Source organism: Heterocephalus glaber, unplaced genomic scaffold, assembly GCF_053883595.1.
Source record: "Heterocephalus glaber isolate CG9 unplaced genomic scaffold, H.glaber_assembly_v1.0 deba00001456, whole genome shotgun sequence".
In the NCBI taxonomy this organism is placed as follows: Eukaryota; Metazoa; Chordata; class Mammalia; order Rodentia; family Bathyergidae; genus Heterocephalus; species Heterocephalus glaber.
Window position 1 is genome coordinate 1,790,161 of NW_028258304.1, and position 24,869 is coordinate 1,815,029.

The following is a 24,869-nucleotide window of genomic DNA, read 5'->3' on the forward strand; positions in this document are numbered from 1 at the left end:
TTAAAAGACTGGTAAGACTGTTAAGAAGTGATTAGACAAAGAGAAGGGAAAGAAGGGTACTCTGGATGAGGTGGGTGGGGCTGGTGCAGGAGCCAGGGGACAGGACGGGCAGGGCTCTTTAGGGTTTCAGAGCCATGACTCTATGACCTGAGATGTTTTGTGTGAGGGTGGGTGGTAGGGCCAGCCACCTTTCTTTCCCTTGTCCACCTGCCTAGGACATCTAGTGTCTTAGTCTGTTTTGTGTTGCTATAACAGAATTCTTGAGACTGAGTAATTTATAAAGAAGAAAATTATTTTCCACAGTTCTAGAGGCTGGGAAATCAAAGTCTGAGTAGCTGCATCTGATGAGGTCTTCTTGCTATGTCATAAGGTAGCAGAAGGCATTATATGGAGAGAAAGCAGGAGCGTACAGAAGCAGGTTTCTTTTCCTCTTCTTAAAAAACACCTAATTCCATTATGGAGATCCCACCCTTATGACCTCATTTAACCCCAGTTACTTCTGAAAGGCTCTAATTCCAAGTATGGTGGACAAATGAATCCAGCGCTTAGGTGTCCAACACATGAAATTTTGAGAGATACATTCAAGTCATAGCAACTATACAGTGTAACGTAGGCAAGAAACTGGTCAAAAGAGGAAGGGCTGGCTAGCTTTAATTAATGCAAATAGTCCCCTTGTAGGGTACTCTGTAGTCTTCAGAGAGTCTTCAGGTTATTTGGCTGACCTGGACATTCCAATACCAGCCAAAGCATGGTAAGACCAATAGTTTGGTTTGCTCAAGACTGAGAAGGTTCCTGGGACATGAAGCTTTCAGTTTGAAAAAAGGGATGAGGACTGGAGGGTAATTCTGTGGTAGAGCATTTGCCTAGTGTATGCAAGTTTCTGGGTTTGATTCCCAGTACCAGAAAGAAAGAAAGAAAGAAAGGGGGGGGGGAGGAAGGAAGGAAGAAAGGAAGGAAGGAAGAAGAGGGATGAAAGGAAGGAAGGAAAGAAAGAAAAAGGAAGAAAGAAAACAAAAATGTAGTGAGTAGGTAACCTTATAAAGAAATCCTTCTGGAAAGCGGTCTTAAAGCAAGTTTGAGAGAGTGACCCCAATAGTCCATGCCTTAGGTAATAGAACTTGAGTGTTTTTAGGATATATGTTTGGTGTTTAGTTTTATATTATTCTCCAATAATTTAGAAGAGCAGGATTTCTATGTTACTGCAAGTGACAGAAAGAGACATTACTCTACAAGTCATTTAGGCAAGGTTTCCTAGATGCTGTTCCCTCAGGAAACTTTAATTGGTACTTCCAGAACAAAGGGCTCTTGGATCCTTGGGAACAGTGAGTCCTTGAAAATCCATCTGCCCCATCCTTATCTTCAAGAATCACTTGCTCATTAGTATGTTAAGGCTCATAAAAGCCCTAAAGGAGAAAAACCTGTCCTGTTTAATGGCTAAAGAAGCAAGGCTATCAGCAGAGTATTTCTCTTTAAGTAGTAGGTCTCCAATGCCCACCACACCATGTCCTCTTATTTCCAGTGTGGGACTTTGGAAGAAAACAGATCTATCATTCACTCGCTTTGTGGCCTGGAGGCCCTATACTAACTTAAGGGTTCCATGGGGAGATTTGCAAGGACAATCCAGATCTAAGTAAAATTTCTATTCTTTTTCAATTTCTCTCTCTCTTTTTTTTTTTTTTAATAATCCACTGGCTTACAAATTCTGGGTCCTATTCAAAGACAACAAAACTCTTCAATTCCCTGAACTCTTCACACTGAGATCTCAGGCTTGAACCTTATTTTCCTCTGGGCTGACCCACTAGCAGCAAAGGGCCCCTTTTCTGGAGACAGCTCATCCCTACCAAGGAAGATGGACAAAGCTGAGTCTGGGGTGGAGCAGGGGTGAGGCTGGAACCCCTCAACTCCTCTTTCCTCTTACTTTCTTTCCTGGGGCAGCTGGAATCTTCCCCCAACTGTGGTTTCAATAAGACCTTGGCTTTCCCCAGCCTTTTCAGGCCCATAAGGAAGAAGGGCTGGGACCAGACCAGGCCGAGGAGGTGTCACCCACTACTTCTCGTGTGCCCTCGCCAGCAGATATCAAGAGTGCCCCCACCACTCTCACCCCAGCTGGCACTCTGGGAGAAAAAAGGCAAAAGAAGCCTGATGGGGACAGGATGTAACCACAGTTGCAAGGCCATGTGCAAGAGCAGCAGCAGGGGAGACTTCCTGGAGGAGGGAGGACTTGAGAACAACTTGCAGTGTAAAAGAGGTTTCTTCTAGTCTTAAACTAGGTGGAGATTCGGGCCCTTAAAATGCATGCACCCTGGTTAAACTGTGAATGAATACAAGCTGGACTCTGGAGGCCTGAAAAGTGAGAGTAGAGTGAGCAAACCTGTTTAGGAAGCCAAGCCTAGAGTTTTCTAGTGGCCCAGGGACTGTCTACCCTCAAATTGCACTGGAAAACCACTCTGAGACCCCTGGATCCCTAAGACCTCAGAAATGGGTGTGGTGGCAGATATGCAGGGGCAGCTGCTTCTACTCTGAAAGCAGTCCATGGACAATTCCTGGACATGGGGCTGAGGGGTACCTGATAAATGAAGATAACTGAGGTTTGATCAGTGGTGTTTCTTCTGTTTCCTCTTCCCACTCTCCAGGGCCCTGTTCTCTCCTCCTGCGCCCAAGTAGAGGATGTGCACTTTAAGAGGAACCTGAGGGAGAGCCAGTGTTACTGGGAGGTCTGTCCTTCCCCAGTGGCATTTCAGGGCCTGCTCTGGTTATGATGGATGCCTGGCTGAGCCCTTCCTCATACCCTTATTATCACACTGTGTTCCTGAGACAGTTGCCTACCCTAGGCCAGTCCTGTTTGCTGAGTTATTCTGTCAAGATTGAATGGGGTGGGGGCCGTCATCAGAAGGGCTCACTGGCTCAGTTAGTCCCACGTGGCCAGGCATGTGCGGTTCAGTAGCCTGCTGAGGCCTAAGCAGAAGGGACAGCAGCTCCTTTCCTGAGACAAGTGGGAAGAAAGTATCAGCCATGGCTGACCGAGCAGTGACCCAAGGCCCAACACAGAGCCAATTAGCAACCACTACAATGGCAGTGGGCTTGCTGCAGCTTCCATGGGTGGCCCCATGTGCAGCCAATGTGTCAGGCCAAGTTAGCACCAGGAGGCCTGAGTGGTGTCCAGCTGCCTACATCAAGAATGTGGATGTAGTGGTTCTCCTGGGCTCTGAGGAACTGAGCCAAGCGAGACGTGTGAATATGCAAGCTTCTGCTCACAGATTTGTGTGCAGGCCTGTGCTGGGTGTGTGTTTGTGCACGTGTTTGTCATTTAGCACTTGTGTGTCAGTTGCATGTATATGCCTTCTCATGTCTGTTTAGAACATTTAGTGCATGCCTGCTGTGTGCACTGGGAAGTCTGAGGCTAAACAAGTGAAAGTCTCTGCTTTGGAGAGATTACCTTCTAGTGGGACAGACAGAAAATAAACATCTACTATGTAGTCACATAGCAACTAAGTTCAGTGAGGTAAAGTAAAGCAGGAGATGGGACAGGGGCTGCTGTCTAGTTTTTGTGATCAGGGATCTTGGCCTTAATGATGAGGAGGTGTGGCCTGTTGAGTATCTGAAGGAGAGGGCTATAGATGAAGGGCAGAGGGTGGAGCCAGAGTGAGATGAGCAGTAATTCTACTGTGTTGCTAGGTGTGGTATGGACAGGAAGAAATAGATGTCAGAGCTGGTGTGGCATCAGACAGCCCAGACAGGTGGATGACTCTCAGTAAGAATCCATTTGCCCAGCTTGCCTCTGAGGGCCAGCTCTTTCCCTCTCCTAAATCCAATCCCAATGCAGGCACACCGGGGGCTCCCCTGGTCGTGCAGACAGCATCTGGGACTGTCCTCAGTGGGTACTCTCAGCTATATGGATCCAGTATGTCCCCATGGCACCCAGCTCCAAGAGACGCCCAGGGAGAGCAATCTAGGCTCCCACAGCCAGGCTTGACCCTGGGACCACAGCCTGAAACTGGTTTTGACACTGTGTCCTAAAATCCAGAAGCAGGGCTGCCTCATACAGCCCACTGGCAGATAATTCGATAGGCTGCCCAGAGCCCTGGATGGGCACTGGAGACCAGATTCTGTCAGGGGCCAAGGGTCTGACATAGTGCCTAATCCCAGGCAAATCAGCAACCAGGACAGGGCCTTGGGAAAGCTGGGAGACCTTGCCTGCAGTCACTGCTTGCCACTCACATCAGTGGAAGGGCAGGGTCTGGAACTCAGCAAAGAAATGGGAAGCCAGCTTCAGACCGCGACCTCCATCTCCCAAGCCCCACAGCCCTGGACAGAGAGCTCTTTAAACCTGGAGAGGGATACTGAGCTGGCTCCATCTTAGGTGGCCGTAAGAAAAGGAAGGGGGCATGGGTGGAGGAAACTGTTGTCATTACATCAAAGCAGCCAAGGGCCCCCTTCAACTGGGGAAGATTGACTTGGGTGTCTCTGGAGGGTGTCAGGTGCAAAGCCCCTGTCTGTGTGTTTGCCTGTACACATGTATGTAGCATCCAGTACCATCCTGACTGTTTCCATGTCTGTGAGCGAGCCTGGGTGCCACTGCCTCTGCCCCGTGTGACCCCCCTGTAGCCCCTGCGTTGCCAGCTGAGAGGGGCTGTCTGTGCCTTTCTCAAGAAGAGTATGTGACTATCCCAAGGTTTGTCGCCTGCCTCTGAAGTCTGTAACACCCTCTTTCCCAGATGACCTGGAGGCTCTCAGGGGAGAAACTGCCAGCTCAACTCTCGCTAAGGCTGCAGATGGCCATGGTAAGGAGGCTTAAGTGACTCTCAGGAGATGCCAGTCTGTCTGTGCTGTTAGTTGGCAGAGGTTTGCATTTAGCTTTGCCTACACACACACACACACACACACACACACACACACACACACACACACACACACACACACTCTCTCTCTCTCTCTCTCTCTCTCTCACTGCCCTGAAGCTAGTCAGGCCAGAGTTCTAAACCAGCCATACATTGATCCTGGCCTCTTACTGACTCCTGGCTGTGGCTTCAGACTTACATCCCTGCTGTTACCCACCTTGAAGGCACATTGGGGGGTGGGGTGAGGAAAGGCTGGCTGGGACTGGCAGCTCATCTGATGCCCACTGGGCTCAGAGATTTCATATGTGGGATGAAAGGAAGATGTAGTTGAGCCCTTCCCCCTAGTTTATCAACTCCACTGGCTACAAACCAAGTGTGTGTGATACAGCCTGCCCCATCTCACCTGGTAGGCCCTTCCCTGGGACCCTCTGGAGCAGGAAAGAGGAAAAGGGGGGTGGAACAGCCTTGTGCACACCTATGTTCTACTTTCACTAGGGCAGTGGCTACACAGATTTTTTTCTGGGTAGTCCCAAGGAGGGAAATTGGACCAGTCTGTTCAGTATAAGGAAAAAATTCCTCATAAATCATAAGGTAGCAAGTTACTAGTTGTTGATTTATAGATTGGTGTTAGGCCTGGTTCGTGAAGTGGAAGGTAGAACAGCTGCCTCCCTGTCCAGAAACTTCTTAGTTACCTAATTGGCTCAATTTCTCCCTTTTCTTTATTTTCCTTGAGGGAGGAAGTCAGCTTGTCAGAGAGCAGTCTCTTCTTCTCGTCAGGAATTCCTGTCACAGGACACTGCTAGGAGCTGTTTGAATAATGGCAGGGTGACAGTGGTGGCAGAAGTAAACAGGAATGGTTCTCTGCTGTTATGGCTAGTAGGGCTGCCTCTGACAGGAGTTCCAAGTTGAGGCCAGCTGGACCTCCTTCAGCCAGCTGCCACCCACCCCCAAACACACACTCAGGAGCAGAGAGATTGGAAAGAGAAAAATTCTGAGAGGTCCTAAATTTAGTCACAGGCCAGAGGTTGCAAAGAGATAAGATAAACTAGTCAGCTAATAGCTTCAGGTCAAACAAACAAAGAACCTGTCCTACATTCCTAAGCATGTGTTGAAACCCTCGATGCAGAACCCCAAGAGGATGAGCACAACCCCAGCCAATCGATGAGTGACAGGTGCTTTTCCTCACGGACTGTCCTCCTGCTCCCAAACTTTGAGCAATTCACCTTGTCCCAACTCCCTTACCTGTGGTCAAGGTAGGTTCATGGAAGTGGTTTATGCTCCTTTTCCTCCAAATTCTGTGGCTACCTTGCTCTGCTGCTGCTTGCTTATGGAATTTGTCCCAGAGCCAGTCCTTTCTTCATGGATAGCATTTGTTATAGCTCAGTAAATCTTTTAATTGCAGGGATATCTTTATCTCTAGAATTCTGATTTGACAATATGCCAGGATCTTATATCTTCCTGTCCAGTTCTTGCTTGTCATTCCCCCTCATCCCACTGCACCCCTACATGGTCTTCTCGGGCCTAGCAGCTTAGCTGACACAATGCTGAGGCAATTCATAAAGTCCTTTGAGTGCTTGTCACTAGATAGATCTTTAACTCAGCCACTGAGTTGGGCCCCCTGGCATGTGATGAGGTGGGGGGAGGGTACCAAGAACACGGAGTAACTGCTTGGGTGGGGGCAGAGGCACAGTGTAGAGAGTCAGGAAGCCTTGCTGACTTGGACAGACAGATTATGTGAACATAGCAGGAGTCAGTGTTTTTTTTTCTTGGTTTGTGCTTCATCTCTTACTAAAAGTTTGCTTTGGTTACCCTGCTGCAGAATACCAAACAACAAACCTGCTGACTACATGGACTATCACAGGAGAAACCCCCTTCCCACAGCATGCTGGGACCTTAGAAAGGGACATCTGGTGGTGACATGGTATGTGTTAGCAGTGGAATGGGGGTAGGTGGGAACATATTTCCTCAAATTTTCTTGTCCCACACCATGCTTCCGTGAGGCCTGGGGAGCTGGTAGGGAGACCAGGCTTAGACAGGAAGTATAGGAGGAAGAAGGGAGTGGGAGGGGAGAAGGACTGGGCCTCCACGCCTGTGTCTGACTCCATGGTGTCTCTTGGGCACTAACTATAGCTTGCAGCCTGGCCAGCCAGAGGTAGCAGAGGCTTAGATGCTGAGGTGGCCCCTGTCTGCAACTGTGTGTAGTGCACGTGTGTGATGGATGTGATGTGGGTGTTGAGTGTATGTGCTCTCAGGGCCTCCAGACCTGGCTTTCTCGCTAAGACTGGTGGTAAGGTCCCCCAAAATCTTTCAAGAAGGCCAAAGAACCCACTCCTGCCTCGGGTCCTCTCCAGTTCCCTTGGCCACCACTAGGGGGCAGCAGCCAACACGACCAGACCAGGGGAATTTCAGCAGCTCTCTCTGTTCTCTTCAGTTTTAACCGGATACAGCCTGGCCTTCCTAACCCCCAGGGATGGACAAGTCTCATTGAAGTGGACAGTGAGACCTCAGATTCAACTAAATGCCCATCACAGTCGTGAGCACAGTGACGTCTGTGGGAATGTGAGATGAATTAGTGAAGCTGCTGAAGAGGACCAGAGATAATCAAAGCTAGAACCCTGAGGTGTACTCATTAGTCGCTACAAGGATGAAAGTAGAGGGAGAAGAGGAAAAGCTTAGGGGACCAGACAGCCTGGCTGGAGATAAAGCAGGGCTCAGCCCACTGGTCAAAAGGCATGTGATGAGCAGACAGGCAGAGTCACCCTGATTGCAAAGGCAAATGACTTGAAGGGAAAGTCCTGCGGTTTCTGGAGCCAGGCTGGCCAAGTATTAGCAGTGTGATTTTGGAAAAGGTATTGAGCCTCTCTGTACTTCGGTTTCTTATCTATGAGATGGATAAAATAATAGTTCTATCTCTTACAGTAGATGTGAGCGTTAAATAGGTTAATTCATCCAAATCACTTGCAACACTGGCTGGGATAGAATAAGAACACTGTAATTGTCCTGGTATCAAGAGAAAGAAAAAAAAGAACACTATAATTGCTAGAACTAACTGTCTTCTGTCCTTGATTTTAGCCAAAAGGCCGAGAAGCAATTTGGTTATCTATTCCTGAGGAAAAGATTCATATGATGTTGAAATGTCTAGGATACCAAAAATTCCCCTCATAAGCTATACAGTATAGAAATTGGTCCCCACATAGGCAGGCATTGAATGGTCACATGTGAGCCCCATGTGGTGACTCATACCTATAATCCCAGTTACTTGGGAAGCCTGAGGCAGAAGGATCACAAGTTCAATCCCAGCCTGGACAATTTAGTGAGAGCCTCTTTTAAAATTTGAAAAAAATTTTTTTTTTAAAAAAAAGGTTGGAGCTGTTGCTCAGTTGTAGAGCGCTGGGTTAGATCCCTATTGTTAGACCCAGCGAGAGAGAATCAACCAGAGAGCGATATTAAATCCCCACAGGAGTTTATTACTGGCCGGGACCCGAGCTGAGCATTGGACTTGAGCCCCGACTGGGGGAGACAAACATGGTTTATACACCTTGAGGCCAACAGTTCCTAGGCCCCCCTATGGGGTAGAACTAGTAAAGCAAGCGAAAGGTACAGAAGCGGAACATCCTGCTGTTAGAACATTTGTAAAACAATAGTTGATTAATTGTTGTTTCTAAAGAGACTCTCTAAGGGGAGGAGGTTTCTAAGCTTCCTCCTTCTGAGTTCATCTAAAGGGCAGGCAGGTGGGTCAAGCAGCGATGTGGAGTCTGTCTTGCTAACTAGGGTCCTTCATTCCCCACTAGTTCTTGTAATTTAATCAAATCTTTGATTCTCGTATTTACTCTTCTGATTTTTTTTTTAAAAAACTTTTAAAGTTCTTTTAAAGTCTCATAATTTTGTCTCAACACCATTCGTTTAACTGCATCAACCCGCTGTCTCATATATTTAATCAGAGCATTTATAATGTAATGTCCCACGAGTAAAAGCAGAAGTAAGATAACTAAGGGGCCTGTTACAGCAGAAACTAGGGTAGTTAACCGTGGGGACCAGTCAAATAGATTTTGAAACCAATTTTGATCCTTTGTTGAGCATATTTAGTCTTTAAATTTTTCCTGACCATAGCTAGGGTATCTCTAATGACACCAGACTGATTAGCATAAAAGCAACAGGTTTTTCCTAGGGCTACACACACAACCCTCTTTGTTTTATGATCAAGAGGTTAAGTCCCCTTCAATTTTGCAGGACCATCTCAGCTAGGGAATCAACCTGGTTCTCTAATCTGGAGATGGAGTCTTCCAGGTGACCCAAATCTCTGGCTACTTGGTGGCTTAGGGCTTTAAAATTTGTGTCCTGAAGGATCAGGGAGGAAGTTCCAATAGCCGCTGACCCAGCTACTCCTAATCCCTCCAGAATGGGCACTAAAATGGAGGCAGCCCGTTTACTCCTATAATGTTCAGTGGTTAATCCCAGATGTTCGCGGCCCCCTTTTTCATTATAATACAAGACTTGGGGAACAACATACACGGTGACACAAAATAAAGTGGCAGATTGGGTAGCCAAGACTGATTTGGGAATGTATTTAGTCAAGCCCTCAGTGCAAGCAAACCAAGTATATCAGAACCAGGTCTCCTGGCTTGAAACCATGGGGCTGGAATGTCGCAAAGGGGTTTTCTCGAGCCTGTTGTATTGTAGCCTGGATCTCACTCTGAAGAATCTGTAAGGCTTAAAGAGACTGAAGTAAAGAAACAAGAATTTTTTGTTATCTGTTTAAGGTTTAACTTAGGGAGGAGTGGTGGCGGCCTTCCATACAAGATTTTAAAAGGGGTAAACTTGTCAACATATGGGGTACATCTAACTTTTAACAAGGCTAGAGGAAGCAGATCGGGCCACCTACCTCCAGTTTCTAGAACATATTTAGTCAGGGTTTCTTTCAGGGTCCTATTTATCCTTTTACTTGCCCTGAACTTTGTGGGCGATAGGCACAGTGTAATTTCCAATCCATATGTAGTGCCTTCGCCGACAATTTGGATATCTGTGCCGTGAGGGCAGGCCCACTGTCAGACCCCAGGTAACGAGGGATGCCAAATCAGGGAACTGTCTCCTGGAGCAAAACCTTAGTTACTATGTTGGCTGATTCTCCACGAGTGGGGAAAGCTTTTACCCAACCCAAGTAGGTGTCAACCAATACCAGTAAATATTTGAATCTATTGCTGGATTTTATTTCGGTGAAATCAAGTTCCCAATGTTTCCCTGGCTCTCTTCCCTGTAGTCGATTATCGTTGCTCCTTGGTCTTGTCTTGGAGTTTACCTGTGCACACACCTGACACCTGGAACTGATGTCCTGGACCATAGAGGTCAGTCCTGGGATTGAAAACTTAGAGCTCATTAGTCTTTTTAACTTTGATTCTCCCAGGTGAGTTAAGTGATGTAACTGATGAAGAAGTTGTCGCCCCAGGGCTTGGGGGAGACAAATTCGTTCATTTGTCCCTTTCCACCAGCCTGAGTCCAGTTTTGTACCCCCTTGCTTTTGGTTTTCCTCTTCCTCTTCTGGGGTATATGTGGGTCTTTCTGGCAGGTTGCCAAAGGGTCGGATGGGCAGAATGTCTATTGGCCCCACTGGTTCTCTGGCCACTCATTGGGCCGCATCATCGGCCTCTCGGTTACCGCAGGCCTCGAAGCTGTCTCCTTTTTGGTGGCTTTTGCAATGAATAATGGCCAATGCCCTGGGTTCCCAAATTGCCTCCAATAAGGCCAAAACTTCTTCTTTATTTTTGATAGTTTTCCCTTCTGTTGTCAATAGTCCTCTCTGCCTGTAGATGTCGCCATACTCATGGGCAGTGGCAAATGCATACCGGCTGTCAGTGTAGATGTTTATAGCCTTGTCTCGACCTAACCTTAGGGCTTGAGTTGAGGCTATTAGTTCAGCCCTCTGTGCCAATGCCCCCCCAGCTTAATGCCTGTGTCCAGTGTACTTGTCCTTCTGGACTGACTATGGCCGCCCCCTCGTACCTGACTCTGTTCTGTCTGGAGGGATTGTCTCTTGTGCCTGGAGTGCAGCAATAGTGACTTTCCCCAGTTTCTTGGCTAGGACTTCCTCGGAGGTGTCACAGTTATCATAAACTTTCTGGGCTATGCTCAGGAGTTTAGTCCTATTTTTTCCCTCAAATCCCTCCAATTTCTGTAATTTATTTTTAATGTCTGGGGCCAACTGGGAAACAAAGGCCAAATTTAAAGCTGCTGCATTTTCGGGAGCCTTTGGGTCAATAGGAGTGAAAATTCTATAGGCTTCCAAGAGTCTCTCTAAAAATGCAGCCGGAGACTCTGTTTTTCCCTGGCTAACCTCACTTACCTTATTCAAATTAGTGGGCTTTCTGGCAGCTGTCTGGAGTCCCCCTAATAAGTGCTAGCAATAGGTCCCCAGCCTCCTCCCACAATCATCATCATTGGGGTCCCATTCGGGATGCCGTGATGGAACAGCAGCCTCAGCCCTGTCCGAATACCCCAGGCTTCTGGGAGTGACTCTGGGGTTTGGCCCCAGGGCCTCTTTGACTACCTGTTGATAAATGTGGTCCCACTCCTCAGTGGTGAACAGGATCTGTAAAAGCTGCTGGCAATCATCCCAAGTTGGCTGATGGGTATGAAAAACAGACTCAAGAAGAGAGATTAATGCCTGAGGTTTTTCAGAGAATGGGGGATTTTGATGTTTCCAATTGTAAAGATCACTAGTTGTAAAAGGGGCATAAATCAATCCTCCCCCAGGCTCTGTCTGTTTTAAAGAAAAAAGGGAGGAGGAAGATGGGGCTGATGGACCATAGTCCAGTCCCAATCGAGTGCCAAAGGTCGATGGGGACCTGTGGGGCCCCGACTCCCTTGACCACATTCCAAACCTTGCAAGCAATGTGCATAGAATAAGTTCCCACCAGGGGCCAACCGACTCTGAAACTGGGCCATTCTAATTGACACAGGCTTCATAATTTGCCTTTAGAAAATTTCATGCCATATTTATCTTCCCTGTCTGTGGAATAAATTTTTTTGAAGTTATTCAAAACACAATCAAGTGGAGTTCCTTCTGTGGACTGTGAGGAACCCATAATTTTAGCCTGTGAAAATGCAAAAGGCACACAGAGCAAGCAGACAGACAACAGTAAACAGACAAAGACAAACTTTGGCCAAGTAAAACCTCTGGGGCTGAATGGGTATGGACCCCAACCCAGTGAGTCTGCTTGCCATCACGAAGAGACTCTAGATAGGGGAACCTGTGCTGCATCCAGCTTCCTCCCATCTACCCACAGTGCACTAAAAATCATTCAATTCTTACCTCTAGAGGCTTTCCCAATAAACTCCTGTGGGTTGGTTGTTCGGCGATAGGGCCTGACTGGGACCGGCCTACCCGGAGCCCCGGAATACCATCAGGGTGGCCTCTCCTTCCACAGACTGGTGTCCAGAGGGGCCAGACACCACCAATGTTCAATCCTGGTCTCTCCTAAAAAGAAACAATGGCTCCAAGATAATAAGTTCCAGAGCAGCTGGCTATCTCGCTGGGGCCTCCAAGAATGTTAGACCCATTGAGAGAGAACCAACCAGAGAATGATATTAAATCCACACAGGAGTTCATTACTGGCCAGGACCTGAGCTGAGCATTGGACTCGAGCCCCGACTGGGGGGAGACAAACATGTTTTATACACCTTTGAGGCCAACAGTTTTGAGGCCCCCCCTATGGGAAAGAACTACTAAAGCAAGGGAAAGGTGCAGAAGTGGAACGTCCTGCTGTTAGAACATTTGTAAAACAATAGTTGATTGTTATTTCTAAAAGGACTTTCTAAGGGGAGGAGGTTTCTAAGCTTCCTCCTTCTGAGTTCATCTAAAGGACAGGCAGGTGGGTCAAGCAGCAATATGGAGTCTGTCTTGCTAACTAGGGTCCTTCACCCAGTACCACAAAACAACATATAAATGTATGTATTAGTAAAAGTTAAAGGTGTTTGGGGTTAAAAGTTAAAGAACATTGGTATGAGTACATATAGGTACAAGGGCCTGTCAATATTCCAGTCGACAATCTGGCCAGTTGCCTTTGAATCTACAAATCTGTTCACTCTTGAAATGAGTTCCTCAAATTAAACATGGGTACCCCCTCCTCCCTTCCATCTCTCTTCCAAGTGAGGCCTGGGCTTGCCCTCCCCACCCTGGCATCCTGCTGGGCATGGTCCCAGGAGGTTCCAGAGTCCTGTCCTGTCCTACTAAGCTGTGTGAATCAGATGGGGCAGTGGCTTTCCCTTCTGACTGCCTGCTCCTCATGGCTCCCAGGAAATGGCACTTCTCTTTTTGCTCTTGCGGAAATTCCAATCCTCAGCTTGTGTCCCCAAGGCCAGATTTGGTTCTAAAGCTGTGAGGAAGTGAAAATGTCCAGCTCTGGAATAACAGTGCTAGCTGGCTTGGTTTGTGGTGAAAGTACCTAGCCTTTTGGGACCTCAAGTTTTCTTTATTGATAGTTCTGGTTGGGGGTACTTTTATGTTTTCTCTCTCCTTGGAAAAATACTTAACAAAAAGAATAATTAAGAGTTTACTGCTCCTAGCCAGGCTTGGTGGTGCACACCTATAATTCTAGCACAATTTAGCAAATTTGGAAGACCCTGTCTCAAAAAAAAAAAAAGTGTGGGGGTTGCTAAGCATGTAGATTAGAACAAAGGCCCTTGGTTGACTCCCCAGTACTGAAGAAAGAAAAGAGTTTACTGTTTATTTACCAATGCTTCTGTGCCTCAAATACAAATCACCTAATAGAAAGTTCTGAGCATGAAGTTTCCCAGTTGTCAAATCAGGGATAACCAGGTCACATGATCCAAGGTTGGCCTCTTACCTTTGAGGCACCACACAGTGGTTTTTCTCACAAAGTGACTGTATGGTGACAGGAAAATTGAGGCATCTCAGCAAAACCAGCACACTATGAACATTTTAATTTTAAACTTTATGAATAGGTAATATGTTTTCATAGTTCAGTGTTTTAAGGATATAAAAATGCACACAGTGCGAATGCACTCTCCTACTTTTTTTTTAAACTCTGACCCTTCTTCTTCCAAGTAAGCAAGCTACATTATCATATATGGGTTTTTTGGTGCTGGGGATCAAACCCAGGTCCTCATGTATGCTAGGCAAATGCTCTACTAGCCAACATTAGACCCCCAGTGCTAATATTTTCTAATGTATCCTTCCAGAGGTGTTTTATATAAAGAAATATATATGGATTCTTTTCTCCCTCTCTTTTATCAAAAGGAGTCCTATATGAGTATATATAGAACATTCTCATGTGTTTTTGTGACTCTGCTTTATCGTATATCAAAATATACTTAACCAGTTTCCTACTTTTTTTTGGAAAAATAATAATAACCATTTATTAAAGTAGATACAGAACACTTGTTTGCTTAGATTTTAATACTGCTTTACATGTTTTCTGCCTGTGAAACAATCCTTACTATGTTATCAGCCAAAACTTTCAACTGATAACAGATTTATTTATTCACTTGTCAAACATGTAGTTGAAAATCTTGAGGGGGGGAAATACATCAGAGGCATTTATACAGTTATAGAAATTCTTATTATATATGTGGATGGAAGATAGATTTTATTACTTTTTACATATGCTAGAAGACATTCAAATGAAGATAAATAGATTCTGTTGATAAAACTGTTCTTGGTGCTTGAGGTCCTTTATTTTTTTGTGATAAGAAAATCCATATTATTAATATTGACTTTCTCATCATACATTCATCTAAAAATGGTAAAAAAATGGTAGAAGAAGATTGTAGATTGGTTTATTTAGGTGTTTCATAGTGGCTTAATTCACTGCTGGGGATATGTGCTAGAGAAGGAAAAAAAATGGAGAACATCTTTTCAGTTATTTAGATCTGGTAAAAAAAAAAAAAAAGAAAGAAACAAAAAATAGTTGTAAAGCCACATGATGCTATTTCTGGCCTAGTCTGTTCTGTCCTGGTCATCATTTTAGGTGTTTTCTTTTTCACAGTAAAAATCTGAAAAGAAAGACACGTTGTGTTTTTTCACCAGTTTTCTATTAATGAACATTTAGGTTGCATTTAGTCTCTCACAGAGCTGCAATGCATAGGTTTGTAAATAAGTAAAAGATCTTTTAAGGCTCCACTGCCCTTCTACATGTCCCTCGGGAATTACTAAATGAGGGTCTAGAGATGCCTTAGAAATCAGCAAATATAGAATTCAGGAGACAGATTTGATGAACCTGGAAACTTGGAAGGGAAAAAGTTTTCATTTTTATATGCACTAACGTCTAACTGGAATTTAACATTTCCTTCTACTATAAATGGAGGCAACAAATTCACAGTACTTAGCAGTATTTGCAACTCTCTTAATCATATGATTGAAGATATCTTGAAATATCAGTTACTCTCATCCCTACCTTGTCATTGTGGAAGTTATTAGATTTTCTATTAGATTTGGTTATGTTATGTATTAATAAAGAAGCACACATATTGTGGTAGCACACATTTGTTTTTCTAAAAACTTTTATACTTGTATTTCAATGTAAATGCTTTGCTTTGTAATTATATGCATTTTTATTGTGGTAAACTATACATAACACAAAACTTACCATTTTAAGTAACTAAAGTACAGTTCAGTGGCAGTAAGTGCATTCACACTGTTCCACACCATCACCACCATTCACCTCCAGAACTTTTTTTATCTTACCAAATGGAAACTCTGTACCCACTAAGCAATAACTTCTCATTAGTCATTGTATCCAGCCCTGGGAAACCATCATTCCATTTTCTGTCTTTATAATTTTGATGACTTCAGATACCTCATATGAGTGGATCTATACAGAATTTGACTTATTCATTTAGCATAATTTCTTCAAGTTTCATCCTTCAAGTAATTGGCTTTTTCACTTAATATAACCTTCAAGGTTCATCCATGTTGTAGCATGTGTCAGATTTTAATTTAATTTTAAGACTAAATAATATTTCATTGTATGTATATGCCACGTTGTGTTTATTCTGTCATCCATCCACAAACATTTGTGTTGTTTCCACCTTTTTGTCCATTAGGAATAATGCTGCTATGAACATTGTTGTGCAAATGCTGTTGCTTACGGGTGTATACTCACGTGAAATTGCTGGATCGTATGGTAATCTTATGATTTTTTAAATAATAGGTATTTATTTTTATGCATCGAAAATGATTCTGAGATAAGCATACCAAAAGACCATTACACACGCTTAAAAAAAAAAATGCTTGTCCTGGCCACTAGATGGGGGGACTTCTTAACAAGGGCTGCGTCATTCCTTGTACTCCTACTAACTCTCCCAGAGGAGTAGTAAGTGCAGTCACCGCCTAGTGGGCGCCCTGCGAACCCCACACTGGGCAGAGTGCAAAAAGTATAAGGGTGTAGAAGATACCCTAAGAAGACCTCAGCCTAGAGGGAGAGTTAGGTCTTAACGTGACCAGTTAAAGGCATCCCAACTCCTGAATGCTTGACTTTTTAGATGTGTGATATCCTTTAGCCCCAGCTTAATCATTATCTGACCAATTTCCTCCATAAAGAGAGCCTAGCCTTTAGCACAGCTCATGGCACATGATAGGAACTCAATAACTTTGTCTCCGTTACCAGAGACAGCAAGAGAAAGCTTAATGTAAACCTATATTCCGAGCCACTGTAAGGATGCCTCCTTTCCGTCTCTGCTGACTGTCTCTTGTCCCGCAGGCAGCAGCTGCCCGCAGTCCCCTCGGTGGATCTAGGAATCTGGACCTCCACGCCGGCAGGTGGCGTTAGTGCGCACGTTGCCGGGAGGGGCGCTCGGGCCGAGCTCCTCTCGGCGGCGCAGCGCATTCGTCAGTCCGCGGGGCGGGCACTGGGAGGTGGCGGCGGCGTTGGCGGTGGTGACTCTGTGTCGCTGGAGCCAAAGACCGCAGGCCCGTCCCGGCTCCCGGGGGCGGGCAGGGTGGGGGCGCCATGTGGTTCATGTACGTGCTGAGCTGGCTGTCGCTCTTCATCCAAGTGAGCTTCATCACGCTGGCCGTCGGTGAGAGTGCGCGGCGCGGGCTCGCGCGGGCTCCCGCCCCGGCATCTATACTTGCCCGGGGTCGCTTCTCGGGGTGTCCGGAGACAGTCGGGGATCCCTGGGCGGCGGCTCCTGGCTTCACCTCCCAGCCTGCCACGTCTTGCCCCTGCTGCTGAGCCCAGCAGCCTAGCCTGTTCGTGGGTCCTGCCAGATGTCACAAAGTCTGCCCAACAGTACCCGGGAAAGGTTGACTTGAGTGCCCTCAGCGCCCCTGCGAACTGCCAACCGCTCTCTCGCTGGCGGCCCCACCGCGCCGATCTTTCCCCCCACACCTACTGCTGTCCTTTCCCTCCTGGCCATTTGTACTTGCTGCTCTCCGCCTTTGACACTTTCCCCACATCAGGCTGGTGCCTACTCTATCTTAATTGAGGTCTTACCTCCTCGGGGAAGCCCTCCGTAGAGGTCTGATGATGGTGCAGCAGTGCCCTGTACTTGTCCTAAAGTAGCGTTCTCCTGGGGATTGTCTGGTTCCCTGCTTCCCATCCCCCTCCTCAAATTGGGTCAGGGAGAAGAGCCTTGTCTGTTTTGTTCTGCTGTATTCTCACCACTTGGCCCAGCACCTGGCCCATACTAAGTGCCTCGCAGGTATTTATTGAATAAGTGGATGAAATAGACTTTCTGGGCCAGAGGTGAACATTGTTTTGAGGAGTCAAAATGCAGACTTCCATTCATTTTGCCCTGATAAAGTTCCCCTTCTCCAGACATATAAAGGCAACACATGGTTTCTTGGGAATGACCAGGATGATGGGAGTAACCTGAGCTGATATTCTCCCTGCTTGCACTTTTCACCATCCCCCAGCTGCTGGACTCTACTACCTGGCAGAACTGATAGAAGAATACACAATGGCCACCAGCAGAATCATAAAATACATGATCTGGGTAAGTGGCCGCTTTCCCCAGGATTTCCCTCACCTTTGGCCCAGCCTCAGGAAGAGAAGGTGGGAAGAGTTTGGCCTGGATAGTGAGAGCCGGGTCTCTGCTGTTGCCTGAGGGTATCACTACTACTCCCCTGCCCTGTACTTTGTCTTTTGGGTCTGCTTTCGTGGGCCTAGATCTTTCCAGGCCTCCTTTCCCAATGGCACTGCTTCCCTGCAATCCTTTTTCTCAGTTGCTTAAGGTAACAGCCTAGTCTATGTTCTTGTTGACAGGCCCATGGTTTTGCCTTTGCTACCTTCTTTTCCATTGGCTCTGGCCCCTTGCCCTGCTCCCAGCATTTAGAATTTAGTGGAACCTAAGGACAGATTTTTTTTTTTTTTTTTTTTGGTACTGGGGATCGAACTCAGGTCCTTGCACTTACAAGGCAGGCAGCAGAACCACTGAGTTAAATCCCCAGCCCTGAGCACAGTTCTGAATGCTTTTTCATTGCCCTCTTTCTATTTGGATTTAGTGATTTTTCCCTAAGGGTAGCACCTCCCTTGGCCCCAGCCCTGGCCTCAGGGGAGGCGTCTATTCCTGAAGATTTATCATTGCCATTAATGTCAAGGGCCCAGGAGCGACTGCTGGTGGACACATTTCTGCCAGCTGCATGTGTCTCTTGGGGTGACTGTGTAAAAAAAAATTTTTTTTTTTTTTTACTTTACTGTGGGCTGTTGTCAAAATTTTGAGAAATGCATTTAAAGATGCTGTCCTTTGGGAGCCGAGAGTCTAGCTGGGAGACCCAGGGCTGGGACTAGGAAACAAGGAGATTGAAGCATGAACCTAGTGCTGCCCAGAGCAGGGTGGGGTTAGAGTCTGGGCAGCAGCCTGGAAGGGCTCTCTGCACTGTGTCTGGTTGTTTCAGTTCTCCACGGCTGTGCTGATTGGCCTCTACGTCTTTGAGCGCTTTCCCACCAGCATGATTGGTGTGGGCCTGTTCACCAACCTCGTCTACTTTGGCCTCCTGCAGACCTTCCCCTTCATCATGCTGACCTCACCTAACTTCATCCTGTCGTGTGGTGAGAGGGGGCAGAATGGGGAGGGGGGCAGCTCACGTGGTTGGATGTACCTAGCTCAGTCCTGGGCACTGAAGGGGATACAGAGGAGGAGGCAGGCCACTGAGGTTCTCCAGGAGGTTTGGAATACAGGCTTCTCACTCATGAGGACCCTAGAGCCTGCCTTGACCACGGTGCTTAGAATTTTGGGGGTTTGGGGGGGTCTCAGATTGGGAGGACTTTCCCAAACAGGGAAGTTTGAAGAAGGATTTGGGAAGAGAAAATTGGTTATGGGTTGGTGGAGGGAGAGGCCCCACTGAGCAGTCCCAGCCTGAAAGAAATCACTTGGCCCAAAAAGCCTGAAGCCCTTCCTTGGCAGGTGGGTGGCTTCCATCCAGCCCACAGTCATGATCAAGACTGGAGCTTCAGGTTGTTGTGAGGCTGCTGCAGATGCTGGCCTGGTGCAGATGCCTCCTGGGGCTCCTTTTTCTGGTTCTATTGTCAGTGGTTGCAGCTGCCTCAGGGCTGAGGACCCCAACCTTCTTGCCTTGGTCCTGCCACCACAGTGGACTGTGAGAGTCCAGTGACTGGGCCTTAGCTACTCAGTCTGTTCAGAGGTGGTGTTTCTGACAGGACTGTTGGGAGACTCAGTTGGCACATGGTAGGTGATTGTAGATGTTTGCATATGTTCATAGAGAAGGTTTCAGAAAATACTTGTTCACAAGGTTTGCTGTTTCTCCTGCTCATCATTACTGGGTGTCCTAGCCTTGGGTCAAGATATCAAATAGAATTAGGGGTGTTTTGGAGCTACTTTTTTATTTTTGTAGGAGAACCTAGAAAGAGAATATTCACAAGAAAAGCATAATGTTAAAACTAGGACTGGGTCCCTTCCCTGAATGCCTTGTTGTGATTTCACCATAGAATTTTTTTCAGCAGGGCTGGGCACAGTGGTGCGTGCATACCTGTTATCCCACCTATTTGGGAGGCTGAGGCAGGAGGATCCCAAGTTTGGGGACAGCATGGGCAACTCAGCAAGACCTTGTTTCAAAATAAAAAGGGCTGGAGATATAGCATGGTGGTGTCACATTTTCCTAGCAGTCACAAACCCCTGATTCAATCCCTAGTACTACAAAAAGGGAGGGTGGGTAGCTTGTAGGAGTCCTTCTCTAGAGACCAGGCCCTTTCTACATCATCCCAGGGAGAACCTTCCCACCCCCTGGTGGCAAGCTCCCTGGCTTCCCTTTGTCATTCCCTCAGCCTGCCATTTAGATGCCTGACTGAGAGAGCTTCTCTGAAAGATCTAGTGGGCCCCAGGCACCACCCTACCTTATGTTTGTCTTAGCCTTAGCTGTGGCTAGATGCAACAGAGGTATGGTCTTTGCCTTAGAAGGAGAGGCAAGAAGGGAGAAGAGAGACACGGCAACTGCTGCGAGTTATGTGTGTGTGGGGGGGTTCAGGTTCAGGGAACACATTCTTTCTGGTGCCTGCTCTTCACCCCATCATGGAACAGGCAGGGATGCCTGCCTCGGAGCAGCCTGTCCCTCCGATCTGCCTGCTTACTTTTTCATAAACTTGGTTGCACACTGAGGAGGTATGTGTGGGACCAGAACATGCCAGTTCAAACTAGTTGCCTTACCCTCAGTCAGGATGGAGAAGGAACCCTCCCCAAATTCTGAAGAATCCTAAACTATACCTCAGAGTGTCTGCAAACACTCCTTTATTTGAGGAGGTCTTTTCCCTGTGGCCCAGTTTGGAGTGAAATGTCTTATACTGGTCTGGTTTGTACACCCATGATGTCCTCCAACTATTCCTCATGGGAAAGCTTTTGTTGATTGATTGAGACAGGGTCTCACTTAGTTGCCCAGGCTGGGTTTGAACTTGTGATCCCCTGCCTCAACCTCCCGTAGTGCTGGGATTACAAGCACTGCCACATCTGGCTGAGAGAGCTTGCTTTGGGACTCAAATTCAATAAAAACCAGTTCATTGGGCCGGGGATTTAGCTCAGTGGTTCTGCCGCCTGCCTTGCAAGCACAAGGTCCCAAGTTCGATCCCTGGTACAAACCAAAACAAACCAAACCAAACCAGTTCATTGTCGTTATGCTTTGGATTATATAACACAGAAGTCTCATTTTTATAACATTCCATAGCTTTCTTTCCTCCCTTCTAATTTTACTCATTATGCCCTCTGCAGTGAGCAGGTTGGAGCTGATTCTCCCACCTTGACAGGTGGGGAACTAAGTTCTAAACAGTAGTGTACTGGCCCAAAGCCATAATCTTTTTTTGGGTGCAAAGTCAGGAGTAAGGGCTCCCAATTCCCAGGGCCTTTTGAGGTTGAAAAGTCTAGTTATGTCATTCCCTCAAACTGACTGACTCTTCATTCCCTTAACAGGATTAGTGGTGGTGAATCATTATTTAGCATTTCAATTTTTTGCAGAAGAATATTACCCTTTCTCAGAGGTAAGCAGTGTCCAGAACATGCAACTAGTCCTGGGAACAGGGGAGTAATGGGGACTTGGATGATTTGCATTATAAGCTCAGCCATAATCTGAAACTAAGTCTACTCAGAGATCATGTCTTGAACAAAATGAAACATGATATGGATAGTTTTTGAAAGCAGTGTGGCTAAGGAAGGGGCTAGAAGGGGTCCCCTAGGCTGAGGTGGAGAGGACACTGCTTTCCCCTAGTAAGTTTTTTGAGTCCCAAATGGGGTTATGTTGAGGTCAGAAGAAATCCTGCTCTGGCTTGTCTGACATAGATCTCACAGGACAGGTGTGGGCTTTCCTCCCAGCGTTTCTCCTCATTTAGGCCTTCAATTTGAAGCCCCAGCAAAGAACAGGATCACTTTTTTGGAGAGAGTAAGGCACAGTCAGTCATTGTCCGCTTCTACCTTTCCCCATTGAATTATCTTTGTGTCTGAGAATGCCCTGGCTTTGCGGAGATGAGGGGCAGTATGTAACCTAACCTCACCCACCTGTCTAAGACCCCAGGTGACCACACCCAGCCCATTCTTGGTGCCTCTCTCATTGCCAGGTCCTGGCCTATTTCACTTTCTGCCTGTGGATAGTCCCGTTTGCATTCTTTGTGTCACTCTCGGCTGGGGAGAATGTCCTGCCCTCCACCATGCAGCCAGGAGGTGAGACGGGGTTTGTGATGGGCCAGGTGGGGGACACCTGCAAGGCCTGAGTCATCCAAGGGAACCAGAGTCCAGCCTTGTGATGAGATACTGGGCCGCTGGGTGGGGAGAGCTGTGTACACACATGCACTCATCTCATATGCTCGTCTCCCTGCCTGTGTCTCCACAGATGATGTGGTCTCCAATTACTTCACCAAAGGCAAGCGGGGAAAACGCTTAGGGATCCTGGTTGTCTTCTCCTTCATCAAAGAGGCCATTCTACCCAGTCGTCAGAAGATATACTGACCCCCTTGGGGAGGGAATGTGGGGCAAGATCAGAAGTCAGGCCCCCTGGGCCTCTGTGCTAGGTAGGGGCCAGGCCTGGAAGTCCCCTTCCACCAGCCCTGGTCTCCCTCCCCTTGGTCCTGAAGCCCTATCCCCACCCCCCTTGGGGGCTTAGCTTGGCTCGGACCTGATGCTGCCAGGGGCTGTAACCTCATGGGACCAGGGAGGTGGCAAAGCCTCCTTAGCCAGGTGGCCTAGTTCCCTAGCCTCCTCTCCCTCTCCCAAGGAGGACTGGGAGTTTCAGGCTCAGCCAGAGGAGCCAGGGCAGGGTCCTTGAAGCTGGAGAACAGCCGGTGACAAGTTCCTTGGGCAGGTGATTATAGGGAGGGGACATAGCTTGGCACTTCCAAGAGAAATGGTTTTTGCTATTTAACTGTGATTTTTGTCCAATTGCTGATTCCTGTTTGAATAAAGATTCTAGGTGGCACTGTTTGCCTTAACATCCCAAAAGTTCATCTTCCTTCTTCTTGCTTTCTGCCTGGAGTGGACTAGGTTTCTGCTCCAGGGACTCCTCTCCTAGGTCTGGGTCTTGCCCTTCTGAAGGACTCTTGTCCTCATTGGGAGGGGGCAGAGATGAGTAGAGCCTGGGTGGAGTGTGGGGGATGGGACAGTAGCGGCCTTTCTTATGCACCTCCCTCTTCTTCCATCTCTTCTTTTCCCAAGGCTCTGTGGCTGTCAAGCTAGAAGTAGGAGAGGAGACAGTTTAGGATTGGGTTAGATTTTCAGAAGAACATCTACCGTATTCTATTTATAAGTCTTCCTCTGAGGAAAAGGAATGATTTCTGGCTGAATTCTATCTCAGGCTTAAAAAAAAAAAAAACCAGCTTCCAGGCAGCCTGGGTCTAGACTGTTTTTTATGAAATGAGGTTGGTAAGAGAGGCTATTTGTCACTCTAAGAGCACACAAGGTCTGGCACTCTGTTCTGTGTGCTTCTGGCTCCTGGGGAGATGATCTCTGCCTTCCAAGAAGGCAGGCCAGGGCTCAGGCACAGACCAGCATTTGTTGACCTTGCACTCCAACTCTAGTGCCTTGCAAGTGCTCAACAGTACATATTGGAATGACGTCCTCATGAGAGCCATCGCTGGCCATGTACTATACCTCACAGTGAGGCTGGCAGGTGCAGGATGCACTATACACCTGTGGCAACTTTAAGTCACTGGGAAGACCCCTGTGCTTCAACATCTGTAAATCATGCCTGAGATCCCATCATAGCCCTTTATTTCCTTGGCTTTAGCATTTCTGTTCTCTTAAGAATACCAGCCTCCCCCTCCCTGGGAGGATTGGCACATTTGGTCTTTTGATGCAAGTGAGATTGCCAGCCCTGTTCTGCTCTGCAGACAAGTAGAGGACATGAGGCCAGTGTCTTCACCGATGGGCTGGCAGCTGGTTCTAGTCTCCCTTGCTGTCCACTTTGTTCCTCACCCTGATGAGGTGGCTTTGCCCTTGTGTTCACTCTGCTGCTGGTCAGTGCTCTCCCAGGGATGGCCAGGGGCCCTCACATGCTAAATCCAGCAGATTCTCCAGACTATCCTGCCGGATCTCAGCAGTAGCTGACATGTTTATCCCTCTTGCTTCTCAAATTGTGCTTCCCTGGCTCTTCTGTGGCGCTGGTTGTCCCTCTGTCTCTAGCTGCTCCTTTCAGTCTTCTTTTCTTAGGTTTCTCTGCTTACCATGCACGCTGGGGCCTCTCAGGGTTCTGTTGTGGGCTCCCTGGGAACCCCATCCATGCTGATGGCTTCAGGGACTCTGCTGTGGAACCGAGTGTTGACTGCTAGCTGCAGCATCCCTCCTGATCTGAATCACAGTTCTGCTGCCTTCTGGGCCCACAGACAACTCAGATTCATGGTACTTTTGCTGTCCTCTGCAAACCTGCCTGCCTCTTTAGGGTACCTGCCTAGGCCATTCCAACACTCAGGAGACAGGAAACTTGATCTCAAATTCCTGCTTTCTCTTTCTACCCCCACATCCAGTCTCTAAAAACTCTCAAATCTATTTCCTTGACATCTCTTAGTTTGAACCACCCTCATTATCATCAGCTTTTAGCTGGTTTGTTCTGATAGCCCCCTGCTGCTTCTCTATCCCATGGCCAGCCAGAGTTGTCTTTCAAAATGCATAACTGATCAAGTCACTCTCTGGCCTAATACCTTCCATAGCTCCCTAGTGCCTTTAGGATAAAGTCCCCAGACCCTTTAGCATGTGGGTCTCTGATATCCCGGTCCCTTCTCACCTCTGGTCTCATTTCCTCCTTGCACTCTGGGTCCTAGCCTCCTGTAGGCAGAAATACCATGGCTCACTCTCACCATTTTGATTCCCTTTGCTTTCACTCACTGGTACTTTCTCTGTCAGGTCTCAGTTTAGATTTTACTTCCTCCAAGGAGCTTTGAATGTCCCTTCTCCTTCTCTAGCCCCAGCACACCACACAGATCACTTTGGGCTTACTTGCCTGCTTAATAATCTGTCTCTCCACTAGACTGTAAGCTCCTTGAGGGCAGGGACTGTCCTTGGAATTTTTGTATCAACAGTGCCTGGTTTGGCACCTGGCACATAGAAAACACTCAATAAATGTTTGTTTAATGAATGAACTGTAATGTG

At 47.1% G+C, this 24,869-nt stretch overlaps 1 protein-coding gene and 1 long non-coding RNA gene across 3 annotated transcripts; both read left to right on the plus strand.

Moving 5' to 3' along the window:
- The first annotated feature begins 5,963 nt into the window (after positions 1-5,963).
- LOC110350260 (uncharacterized) lies at positions 5,964-7,449 on the plus strand. Its single transcript, XR_015452928.1, has 3 exons — positions 5,964-6,091; positions 6,658-6,759; positions 7,270-7,449. It is a non-coding gene; the product is annotated as an uncharacterized LOC110350260 (long non-coding RNA).
- Positions 7,450-16,676: 9,227 nt separating this feature from the next.
- Tex261 (testis expressed 261) lies at positions 16,677-24,855 on the plus strand. Of its 2 annotated transcripts, none has more exons than XM_004849898.4 (6): positions 16,677-16,871; positions 17,710-17,789; positions 18,691-18,844; positions 21,210-21,277; positions 21,851-21,953; positions 22,123-24,855. In XM_004849898.4, the coding sequence occupies exons 1-6, from the start codon at positions 16,802-16,804 to the stop codon at positions 22,236-22,238; spliced, it is 591 nt and encodes a 196-aa protein (XP_004849955.1). In that variant the 5' UTR covers positions 16,677-16,801; the 3' UTR covers positions 22,239-24,855. The 2 variants fall into 2 exon arrangements, with proteins under 2 accessions (XP_004849955.1, XP_087072061.1); XM_087215935.1 differs by having other exon boundaries at positions 16,685-16,871; positions 17,612-17,789.
- The last annotated feature ends 14 nt before the right edge of the window (positions 24,856-24,869 follow it).

Coding starts and splice junctions, on each gene's coding strand:
- Tex261 (XM_004849898.4), top strand. CDS start 16,802: ATGTGGTTCATGTACGTGCTGAGCTGGCTGTCGCTCTTCATCCAAGTG. Junction 16,872..17,709: donor CTTCATCACGCTGGCCGTCG/GTGAGAGTGCGC, acceptor ACCATCCCCCAG/CTGCTGGACTCTACTACCTG. Junction 17,790..18,690: donor TCATAAAATACATGATCTGG/GTAAGTGGCCGC, acceptor TGGTTGTTTCAG/TTCTCCACGGCTGTGCTGAT.